The sequence below is a fragment of the Lipotes vexillifer genome, unplaced genomic scaffold, assembly GCF_000442215.2.
Source record: "Lipotes vexillifer unplaced genomic scaffold, Lipotes_vexillifer_v1.1 scaffold19, whole genome shotgun sequence".
NCBI classification, from domain to species: domain Eukaryota; kingdom Metazoa; phylum Chordata; class Mammalia; order Artiodactyla; family Lipotidae; genus Lipotes; species Lipotes vexillifer.
The window spans coordinates 2,533,952-2,546,642 of record NW_006793856.1 but is presented as its reverse complement, the minus strand read 5'-3'; the positions used below and the strand labels follow the sequence as shown (position 1 = coordinate 2,546,642).

Sequence of the window (12,691 nt, the reverse complement as noted above, 5' to 3'; positions counted from 1 at the left end):
TGTACTCTCTTGAGACATCAGGAATTCTTCCATTCTCTTTCACAGGAGGTAGGGCCACTCCATTTTCCATTATCCCTTTCTCAGCTGGCCCAGAACAAGTCTGCTTTGGCAGAATGAGTGGTGAGGGGTAAGGTACAAGCGCAGATAGAATCCTGATGGCTGCTCTTCTTAACCATCCCTCATCTGCTACTTCCTAGTCCCAGTTGGCTGAACCCTACAGTGTCCGTAGCTCAGCATACCGCAACTAGGCCTCTACAACTTTTTGCCCAAGACAGGAATATATAGCGCTAGCTTTTAGGGTCCTTTTAGTATAGTTGTCTTAAAATGTGTATCTTGAATTATCTTTCTAAAGAATGACCAGAAGTATATGCAGCCTTGTCTTTCTTCTGGGTTTAAAAGATTTAAAAAAGGAAAATGAGTGCAAGGTGTAACGGGTTCATCAGAACATTTTTAGCCCTGTGTATTCTTTGTTCACGATTGCAGAGAAATAGTTGTACCATTTTGACCTTGGAAAAACGCGTTAAGCGTTCCAAACAGTTAACCTAACGTGAATGAAAGAGTAGGATGGTTTTCAGAAGTTTTAAGATGATTGTGGTCTAAATAAGTTTTGAAAATCTTCTAAATTGATTTGTTCTCTTTGTAGTGAATACTCCCTGCTGGTACATTGCTGGGAACTTACCTGGTAGGAGTTGCTCTTGGCGCATTGCAGCCTATAAAAAAGACTGTTGGTCTGATAAGTCTCAGAAAAGTGTTTAACTGGGCCCTAGAATAACATAGTTTCAGGGTTAGGCGGGTGGGTAGTGGATAGTTTTATAGAATAGGAATTACTCATCCTAGAGTTTTATTAAGTTTTAAGAAATCTTCTATTTAAAGGTCTTTTGTGAAAATAAAAGGGAATTTATAATTGATGAGAGTTTAAAACTTTCTTATAAGCTTATATGTATATGTTATATTGAAAAAGTAGATTTTTGATCAAGTTTTCTCTGAGAGGTATTATTGAATATTAGTTAAGAATGAGCCTCCTTTAAATGACAGCTTCAGTGACAGTTTTCAATGTAATGTTGGATACATTGCTTGAGTACCATCTTTTTATGTTCTATTTACTTTCTAGGAAGTAGTCTTATAAAACAATGGTAATTGTTATGTTCAAATGGTTACAGTATTACCAAGTTTGTGAATTTAGTAACTACTTTAAATATATATATTACTACTTGTCCCTGTTTACTTATGTGGCTGAGAGAAAAAAAAAACCCTCCTGCTTCTTAAGTAATTTTTGGATGTTTTGCTTTTGGTAAGTAGGACCTGTTGACATATATCTTCTTGGGTTTTGCTTTTTCTATCTCAGATGTAAATTTTAATATATATTTTTATACTATGTATATATCTTCCAAATGAATAGCAGTCATTTCAAAGACCTGGGGTTAACGTATAAAGAAAGATTTTAACAGTGAATTATATGAAGGTTGAATAAGTGGCAGAATAACTTAGCTTAAGTTAGATCTGATGAAAGTTAGCTTTTCAGGGTAAATACCATTTTAGTTGGATTTACGTAACAGACTAAAAGGAACAATTACCATTGCTATGATAAACATTTGGAATTAGGTTATAGAAGTTGTTAAACATTTCCTTAAGCCAAAAAAATTTCTTAAAATTTTGTAACATTCTATTTTAGAAGAGGATAGAAAATTAACTTGAAGCTAATCTTATACAAGCAGAATATAGGCTAAAATAGTGTTTTTCAAACTTCTGGATTTTAGGGAACAGTGAGGTTTAGGAATTTAAAAACTAGTGTGTTTGACATTAGGTTTCCAGTGTTTAATTTTGTCAAGGAAGAATGCTTCAAAAGTACAAAAAAAATTGTACCATCATTATATAAAATAAAGAAAAATTTAATACCAAATGTAGGTGGATATAAACTCAAGGTAAAGGATAGTCCTTCCCAAGAAAAGAAAATTGTAAACCTTTGCTAATGTTTATTTCCAAATATTTCATTGTTCATAATTTCTGAATCATTGTATTAGATGACTGAATGTCTGTCTATTTCCTTAAGTCAATAGATGCATAATATTTCAAAGGAAAGTACAGGAATAAGATAATCAAGACATTCAAATATGACTGAAAAGTAAGAAATTTTCCTCAGAAAAGAGATTGAAGTATTTTAAGGAGTAATAATATAAACAGAACCATTTTAGCTTTAGGTTAAGATAGCTAAAGTTTGATTCTGGTTAGTTAGAAGATGGATCCTACTGCTTTATTTTCTGTTTTCCAGTTTGTCTGTCACCACCCCTAATGTACTAAAGGTGCATAAGTACCCAAACAGGACAGAAAAAAGTAACCTCTTCCCATGACTGGTTAGAATGTTAGTTTTCCTACTCTGAATTGTTCCTATACTTTTGTAAGAAACCAGGATCCAGTTTTAGAATACAAATAGTTAAGTTCCTATTTTATAAGAATCAGTCCCAAAGATGAAACTCTACAGTCCCAAACTCAAAGAAGGTATATAGCTTTTTATATCAAAAAGAAAGAGAATCTTGTTCTACTGGTGCATTTTTGACACCCATGCCTCAATTCCCAGTAGTTGTGTGGATTCACTGATTCAGAACTTGTAAGGTATACTTAGAACAGTGCGTGGAACATAGTAAACCCTCTTAATGTTAGCTATTTTTAATATTTGTGTGTGTGTGTGTGTATGTTTAAGAATGAGAATTGATTGGTAAATCAGTGAAACTGAATACAAACAAGATAGAGTGATTTCAAAACTCTCATTCTTGGGGCTTCCCTGGTGGCGCAGTGGTTGAGAGTCCGCCTGCCGATGCAGGGGACATGGGTTTGTGCCCCGGTCTGGGAGGATCCCACATGCCGCAGAGCGGCTGGGCCCGTGAGCCATGGCCGCTGAGCCTGCGCGTCCGGAGCCTGTGCTCCACAACGGGAGAGGCCACAACAGTGAGAGGCCCGTGTAATGCAAAACAAACAAACAAACAAACAAAAACCTCTCATTCTTTAGACCTGAAGATAGAAGCACAAAATTGGATTCATAGAGGATAGTGCAGCATGAAGAGTAGAAGTTGATGGGGCTGACTGAGTAAATAGTAAATTTATAGCAAGAAGTAAATGTATAAGTGGATTCAGTCAAGAGAAATCAAATCATGTATCTCACAGTCTTTGTGTGTGTGTTCTTGCTGATTTACTTAATAGTTATTAAGTGTTGCTGTGTGATGGGCACTGTGCTATGAGAATTAGTAAATCTAAGTCTGAAGCTTGTGACAGTGGCCATGGATGGTAATACAAAAGCTTGAAGCCAATTATCTCCTACCAAAGTTATATGATGATCTCGTTTGATCCTTGGGAAGACAGTATGAAGTAGATGAAGTCTAAACAGTGGCCATGATCTATAAAACTAGGCTTTCCCTATAAGTTCTAAAAATCAGAATTTACATGTTTTGTGGTCCTTTAACGTAACTCCTGCCTAAACATTGTATACTGTGGTTATTACAAACATTAATAAACTTGGTTTTAACCTTCTTTTATAGATAGTTTTATTGTTATGGTTACTAAAAAAAAAGTTAGGTACACTAGGCTTGCAGCTTTAGCTCTTCTGGCCTTAGGTCAGACTTCCCCACAGTGTTTTTACAGAACACTGGTTCTATAGGAGCTCCTCTAGCAAAGGATTCTCTTGTCAGTAAATTTGTGAAGAGCTGCATTTTGTATATTCTATTTAGAATTATAATCTCAATGACTTGAAAAGGCAAACACACCAGTTTAATTTTGCTTAATCCAGCCTTTTCCAGATGTTTATTGTTTCCAGAATCATTTTCCATGTAATATATGGAACCTACCTCATAACTACTTTTCGTACTTATTTTTCTTCCTTCATTTGTCAGGTCTTCAAAGCCTTTTTTAAAATTTTTTCTTCTGTCACTGGGTGTGCCTGCTTTCCTTACGTCCTAATATGGTGCAAACTTTGAATGACTGTGCAAGACTATAAATAGGCAGATGTCTAATGCAAGCCTATGAATAAAATGCTTCAGCTTTTAAACATACTTTTTATTTACACTTCAAAGCATAAAAATGAGAGAAAATTGTAAAATGAACCTCTACACACTCATCATCAAGCTTTAGCAATTATCTACTTATGGCCAATCTTATTTTGTCTGTATTCCACCCACTAACAACCCTCTGCCTCCTTATTTTGGAACCATTCCCAGTCATCATTTCAGCTGTAAACCTTTCGGTGTTTATACTGAACCTGTTCTCTCAATATTAGAGCCTTAAAAAAATAAAACAATACTATTATCGTTCCTAAAAATGATTAATATTTCTTAAGTATTACCAAATACCAGCGTTTACATTTCTCTGGTTTTCTTATAAATATTTTACTTACTTCCTTTAAGGATCCAGAATAAGATTCATATTTTGATTTAACTTCATTGGTATTGTGGAATTATAAATTCATAGATTTAAACATTTCATGGGTATTGATCCATTGTCCTCAGTTATTGATGTCCCATCTTTGGCTAGTGGCTAGTATATAGGTTTGTTCCTGAGTTCTTTTGACAGGAGTCTAGTGGGTTATGATACTTTCTCTGCTTTCTGGTATGAAAAGGTGTTCTAGGTTCATCTTATAAATTTTCTCTTCCAGACTAGGAACTGGCCATTTCTCTAAGGAGCTTTGGTTCTTTTTACTGGGAAAGGTATTTAAAGACCACAATCTGAGTACTAGGGATGCTCATTACTACTGAGTTTGTTACTATAACTAATCTTTCTCAGTGGTAAGAGCTGGGAGTGTGGAAAAAAATGCATATGTTCATATAGACACGTGTACATATACATACATATCCTACTGATATTTCCCATTTCATTCTGTACTGTATGGTTTTTATACACACACGTATACAGGTATACCTTGTTTTATTTTGCTTTACTGCAATTTGCAGATATTGTTTGTTTGTTTTAACAAATTGAAGGTTTGTGGCAGCCCTGCATTATGCAAGTCTATCAGCGCCATTTTTCCAGTGGCATTTGCTCACTGTATGTATCACATTTTGGTAATTTTTGCAATATTCCAAACTTGCTTCTTCTTCTTATATTTGTTCTGGTGATCTGTGGTTATTTAGGGGCACCACAAACCATGCCCATATAAGACAGCAAATTTAATCAATAAATGTGTGTTCTGACTGCTCCCACTGACCAGTCATTCCCCATCTCTCTCCCTCTCCTCAGGCCTCCTTATTCCCTGAGACAAAACAACATTGAAATGAGGCCACTTGATAACCCTGCAGTGGCCTCTAAGCGTTCAAATGAAAGGAAGAGTCACACATCTCTCACTTTAAATCAAAAGCTGGAAGTGATTGAGCTTAGTGAGGAAGGCATGTCAAAAGCCAAGATAGGATGAAAGCTAGGCCTCTTGTACCAGTTATTCAAGTTGTGAATGCAAAGGAAAAGTTCTTGAAGGAAATTGAAAGTGCTACTCCAGTGAACACATGAATGATAAGAATATGAAATAGCCTTATTGCTGATATGGAGAAAATTTTAGTGGTCTGGATAGAATATCAAACCAACCACAACATCCCCTTAAGCCAAAGTCTAATCCAGAGCAAAGCCTTAACTCTCTTCAATTTTGTGAAGGCTGAGAGAGATGAGGAAGCTTCAGAGGAAAAGTTTGAAGCTAGCAGAGGTTGGTTCATGAGGTTTAAGGAAAGAAGCTGTCACCGTAATATAAAAATGGAAGTGCCAATATAGAAGCTGCAGTGCGTTATCCAGAAGATCTTGCTAAGGTAATGAAGGTGGCTACTGTAAACAACAGATTTTCAGTGTAGATGAAACAGCCTTATATTGGAAGAAGGTGCCATCTAGGACATTCATAGCTAGAGAGGAGAAGTCAATGCCTGGTTTCAAAGCTTCAAAGGTCAGGCTGACTCTCTTGTGAGGAGCTAATGTAGCAGATGACTTGAAGTTGAAACGAGACCTCATTTAGCATTCTAAAAATCCTAGGACCCTTAGATTTATGCTAAATCTACTCTGCCTATGCTCTGTAAATGGAACAACAGAGCCTGGATGATAGCATCCAGTAAATAATTTTAAAGTTAAAACTTTAGAGAGTTGTAGATTCACCTTATAAATTTGAAGTGTGTGCTAAATATAGAGATTTACAAAATTAGGTCATAAGAAATTTTTAATAAATAAATTTATGTATGTATGGCTGTGTTGGGTCTTTGTTGCTGCACGTGGGCTTTCTCTAGTTGCAGTGAGCAGGGGCTACTCTTTGTTGTGGTGCACAGGCTTATAATTATGGTGGCTTCTCTTGTTGAGGAGCACGGCTCTAGGCGCGCAGGCTTCAGTAGTTGTGGCTCGTGGGCTCTAGAGCACAGGCTCAGTAGTTGTGGCACATGGGCCTCATTGCTCCGCGGCATGTCGGTTCTTCCCGGACCAGGGCTTGAACCTGTGTCCCCTGCATTGTCAGGCGGATTCTTAACCACTGCACCACCAGGGAAGTCCCCATAAGAAATTTTTGAAGAACTTACTATAAAAAAAACATCACTTACATTTTTTGCCTTTTTTAGCTGGATGAAAACATGAGTTTTATGAGTAGACCTTTTGCATGAGACAATTGGAATTCCTCACAATATATTTTTATGTAATAGTTATAGCTTCAAAAAAATTACAATTTGTTTCTGGCCTTAAATATTATATATAAGTACTTAAAAATTTTTAGTTATATGACATGATGGGGTCATGGACTAAAAACTCCTGAGTTGCATTTTAATAGGCATGAAATATTTTAAATTTATCATAAATTTATATGTGCAGGTTTAAAATTTATACCTGGGGACTTTAATATCATGCAGTTCATAGTCAAATGTCATTGAACATGTAATTGTTTCTACATTTCACATTATGCTGTACTTTGAGATTGTGCTATAAATCTTTTGTGACTATGAGTTATTTTGGTATGTTGCTAACATTGATTTATGTTAGTTCACATTACTTTAATTTGAAAGCATTCTTTCTAAACCAGCCATTTAATGTAACAAGTACTTAGTCGTGACTGTTTACTCAGTTTTACCATATGCAGGTCTGAAAGCTTTGTAGGGAAGTGCTTTAGTTTTCAATAGAAAAGTTCAGGGTTTTTGTTTGTTTGTTATTTTCTTCTTCATTGAGATATTTATATTTTGTAATAGTGATACATCAGACATTTTATGGTATTTTTTGATTATTTGATGTAATTTAAAAATAAATACACATGCAAAATTATTCTTATATTTGTTAAAGGTTTCTAGTTTATAGTTATTATATGAGCCATTTGTGAATTAACAAGAATTAAGATCTACAGCCAGAATCTTGAAGTGCTTTGAGATTGTTGCCTTGAGTAGCAGTTATCCTTTTACTGTAGACATGGAGACATAGTTCTTCTAGTCAGATATTGGCCAGTAGTGAAATAGCTCTACTCGATTATGAGAAATTGTTCCTGTTTTATTTTTATAAAGGAATTTACAGTCACTAGGCTGATTTTTAGAAGTAAATAACAATATAAAGTACATTATAAATTGCAATAATAAATAGTAAATAAAGAAGTAAACCACAAAGCAAAAATACACAACTGTCTTTCACTTGTGTTTAGCTAATTTAATTTAAATATTAGGTACTATAACATTTCATTTTTTTCTTCACAAATTATTAATGTTCTATATTCCAATGTTCTTAATTGTTTTAGGCTGCAGTTCATGGAGCTCGTTTCAAAGGGCAGGATCTAAAACTGGCTTGGAATAAACCAATAACTAATATTTCAGCTGTTGAAACAGAAGAAGTTGAACCTGATGAAGAGGAAGTATGTTTTTTTTCCACTTGTTTTTACCCTTAAATGTTTACGTTTTTATATAAAATGTGATTTTATGGCTGTGATTTTAACATAAAACTTTTATTCCTGAGCCATCTTCCAGGCAGGGGATATCAGATAAATGCAGACAACTTTAAATTTTATGTATTGATGAGAACTGTGGATTGCTAATCCAAAAAGAATATATGAAAATCATATATATACTCAGTTTTCATTTACTCTTAGAAAACATTAATTATTCATTAGATTTTTATCCACAGGAAATCTTGTGATATTTTAAGTTTTAGAGTATATATTCTATTCAGTTGCTTTATTAACATTTCAGGTTTCATTTTAATTCATATCATTTTAGTTCATTAGAATGAATGCCTGCTATATGGTAGATACTGTGATAGGCACAAAAATGAATAAGACACGGTCCCTGTTATCAAGGAGCTTATAATATGGAAGAGGGGGTGGTGACAGACACATAAGAAACTAATTATAATAAAAGGCAGACTGATATGGTAAATAAAGATTTGAACAATATGCTGTGGGAACCCAGAGGAAGGAGTGATTGTTTCTTTCCAGAAGAATCTTGAAGGAGGTGGTGGCAGTGGAGCTGAACCCTGAGTGATAAAAAAACTTTTCATAACCAAGACCTGGGACTGGGAGTATAGTTGAGAGAGGCATTTTAAATGGCAGAGGTATAGGTATGGAAGAGTATATTTTTTCTTGGGTAACAGCAGGTAGTCTGATGGCTGAGAGGTGAGAGCATGAAGAACAGTGAAGTGGAGAGCCCTTTGAAACCAAAAACCTAAAGATAAGCAACTCTGTTTTGTTTAATCATGAAATAAGCTGTAGGAAAAAGTTGAGGAAGTTAAGGAATGAAAGGTAAGGTGGGGAAACTAAATGGTTCCATGTTTTACATTGGTTAGATTTTCATAATGGCACTTCATTTTGTTTGAAGAGCATTCAAGGCTGTTATACATATCCATAGTCAAATGCAAGAATAAAATGTGTATTTTGAAACTCATATACATGATTTGTCATTTTATATTTTAGATTATACCTTTGTCCTTCCATGAGTTTGAATTGAATGGGGAGAAAAGCAGGAGAGCTCCTGGTATTAGGTATTTTGAAAAGTTTGAAAAGTAGACTGAGAAGCTTTTATGAAGGGAATGGGGAAAAGAAAAGAATGCTATAAAAGAAAATGTTTGTTACATACAGCAGAAAAGAAATATAAATTTTGATAAACTTTATTCAAGTTGTTGGTTGATTTAGTGTCAGAGAAGACTTATTGATGTTTTCTTTAAAACAAAAAAAAGGTGTGGAGCAATGTTTTGTAGGTATAGAAGATGGCATAATTTGATAAAGAGAGGCAGGAGAAACGGCATGTACAAAGGCTTACTTTGATATTTTTTTAGTGTCTCTTTGATGCAAGCAATAGAATAGATAGTATTGAGAAACCATTGAGTAAAGATTGCTTTTCTTTGTTTGTTGAATGTTCTAGCTATAGAAATACCTTTTGTATTCGACTCTGTTGAGAGTAATCAGTGTTTAAAAGTGTCACCTTTTTTCTTTTCTTTTTTTTTTTTTTTGGGTAAATTCCTAAATGCATTTTAACCTAAAGTTTCAGGAAGAGTCTTTGGTGGATGACTCATTACTTCAAGATGATGATGAAGAAGAAGAGGACAATGAATCTCGCTCTTGGAGAAGATGATTTGACTGATCATTGATCTGCATATGATAGAACTCTACCTGTGTTTCATTAGTATTATCTAATGTACTTTTACATATTTGTAAAAACAATTTTTGGTAAAATGTGATGAAGATGGATTTCACAAATAGACAAAAGAGAAGAAAACTACCTTCTGAATCCTGTATTTTGAAAGATTGATGTTTGAGTTTTATTTCAGTAAACAATTGGTAAAGACATCACACTAGAAACATATGCAATGTTTTTATTACATACTTCTACTGAACATTACAGAATTCTTTGGGTTCTTTGTAATTTAATGAATAGGTCTGAAGACTTAATGACCAATACTTGTTATAACTTAGAGGATTTTGTTTTACTCCAAATAAGGAATGAATTTGCATTTAAAATCTTAATGAATGTTTTCAAAAATGAGTAGGTAACATAGTACTCTAACTAAAGTCTCCAAGTTATGTATTCATAATATTACATAGTAGTATGCTTAGGCTTTACTATGTATTAGCCTTTTCTTGGACTTGTGTATGTATTTTACAATATGGGTTTTAATGATAACGGTGTATGACTGCTTTGCATTTGAGTCCTTATGCATTCAGATGTTAAAAATAAAGTGGAATGGTCTCTTGAAAAGAAAAGAAAAGAAAAAAGCAATGACAAAAAAGAAAAGACAATGTTCCTTGATTTAAAAAAAGAAAAAAAAAAGAAAAGAAAAAAAAGTTAAAATAAATAGACCATTCCAGATGGTGATCTACCCTTCCCCCCAATTATCACAAAAGGAGCTATAATCACTAACTTATTCTTAATAATAATAATAATGGTTACCAGTACCTTTACAATAATGTTCAATCCATTGTTTAAAATTTATACCACTTCAGTTTGGTTTGATCCTATAAACTTTCAACAGATGTCTTAAATTAAAAGCAGGCTGATTAGTTTGGAACCAGACTTCAAGTAGAGCTAACATTTGGTGAATAAGAAAACATCACATTACATTTTGGATGTATGAAAGAAAACTTGACCATTTGAAGATGTATGAATAAAGAAATGTACTATAGATACTACTTTAGGAAAACACTGTTTGGTAAGTGTTCCAGTCTGATATTTTAAGTGTGCATTTCCTATACTTGTATAAAAAATCTTTTGACATTTGCAACAATATTGTGATTTTTAAGTGGCTTTCTCTGAGAAGTGAACATGATCATTGAAAGTTGATACAGCAGTTTCCAGGAAATAAATGCATTCTTGTAGAATGGAGGGTGGAAGATTACATATTTATCTTTTACAGTTTATCCTTTTGGTTGCAAGTGTTTCTACCCCTCCTGAGAATATAGTGATTATATTAAAAGTCACATAAAAAAAAATTACTGTCTTCCCATACTGGGGTCCTCACAATCACAGACTGTAATTTCACCACCATAGTCTTTTGCCAGTGGAGTGGCTAGTGGATACTGTTCCTCTTTTTCTTTTCTTCCCACACTTAGGGTTAAAGTTGTATATATATTCTTGATGGTAATAGTATTTCATAGGAATGTTTTGGCTTGCAGTTGATGCACATGTTTATATTTAAAATTTCACTATCAGATTTCTTTTGTCAAAATAGTGACTTTACTTGAAACTTCTTTACTTAGAGCTGTGATATATTTTGATGTAGTCTCTTGTATGTTGACTGTGTGCTATTCTGATTCATTAGGTAAGTTTGTTTTCTTTTCTTTTTAGTAGTCGTGAAAGATGCCAAATTGGCAGAGGCTCACGTTTCTTCTCTTTACACCAAACAGGTATTATAAAGAAAGAAAATCTTGCAAAGGCCAGTTAAATCTCCATGCTGATTTTTGGCTTTATAATATGATTAGTAAATTTTAGCATGATGTTTTGCAATTATTGTAAAATTCCCTTATAATGTAACTGAAATCACATACTATTTATTTAAACCCATAAATAGCAAATCACTTTCCCTAATCTTAAATTCTGTAGTAACCTAAAATTAAAATGTTTTACACCATGTTGCTTTGAATGAATCAGAAGACAAGTATGTTTTGATAGGGTCCTGCAGTATGGGGATTAAATATTAGCAACATTCATTAGGTCCATAATTATATTTTTATTATCATTAATATGATTTTAATTATAAATATTACATAGTATGAAATTGCTATTGGATTTTTTCAAATTAATGCGTATGTTTATAAATACTAGTACTCTACATGTACTTTCATGTGTTCTCATTTAAAACTTAAAATATCCCTTTGAAGTAGTTGTTAATTCCCATTTTACAGATAAGGAAACTTAGGCTAATAGAGATGAAATGACTTGCCCAAAGTGACAGCTAGTAAGTAGAAGGACTAAATTTGAATTGCAGGCATTCTGATTTCAGTGCCAACTTTTTTTTAAACCTTTACGTTGCTACCTCCTTCCTCATTATTGATTGGGCATGAGATTGTGTTCACAATAAATGTGGTAGTTGTTACACAAAATTAGTAGATTTCTTGGTCATTAGCCAGTTCATACCTTAACCATCCCTTTTAACACAGCACTTTGTTCATATCTGTTACAGTACTTATGTTGTAATATAATTTATCTGGTTTATATGTCTGTCTTCCCCACTAGATTACAAGCTCCTCTAGGAAGGGGACCATGTCTTATTCATCTTTTTATCTCTAGTGATTATCATAAAGCCTGGCTCATAGTGGGCATTCAGTTGTTTGTTGGATGAATTAATGGATGAATGCATATTTAAATCTCCAACAATGGAGTGACAATTACCTCCCTTGTTAATTCTTATCAATTTTCTAAAAATCTCTCTTGAAGGTCTTCTCAGTCATTGGGACCATCTTAGTAAACAATTGATACTGTTAAGTATTGCACCATTGGGGGTTACAAATACTGATGGAGGAATATACAAGTAGTCTTAGTGGAATTTCCATAGCAATTAGTAGGCTATTAAAATTTTGGGAGTATTAAATGTCCATTCAGGAGTAAAATCGCCTTTTGGTTTCTATCAGTGTGTAAGAATAGAAATGTCAAGAGCCACTAATCTAGTCCATCCCATTAATTTTTTATATCTGAAGATAAGCTAGTGTAGAGTACTGGACAAGGGTTAAGAGATTTAGCTTTTGGTCCCTAGCTCTGTAACTTGACTCTCTGGCCTTAGACAAGTCTCTTAA

At 33.8% G+C, this 12,691-nt stretch overlaps 1 protein-coding gene across 5 annotated transcripts in view; it reads left to right on the top strand.

The window, feature by feature from the left end:
* Positions 1-10,191, top strand: part of RBM26 (RNA binding motif protein 26) — a 76,973-nt gene extending 66,782 nt beyond the window's left edge. For all 5 annotated transcript variants that reach the window (XM_007466801.1, XM_007466800.1, XM_007466798.1 and 2 more), the window contains 2 exons: positions 7,712-7,825; positions 9,447-10,191. In XM_007466801.1, the coding sequence (XP_007466863.1) occupies positions 7,712-7,825; positions 9,447-9,536 (204 nt within the window). In that variant the 3' untranslated portion in view covers positions 9,537-10,191. The remainder of the gene's footprint in view (positions 1-7,711; positions 7,826-9,446) is intronic.
* Positions 10,192-12,691: the final 2,500 nt, after the last annotated feature.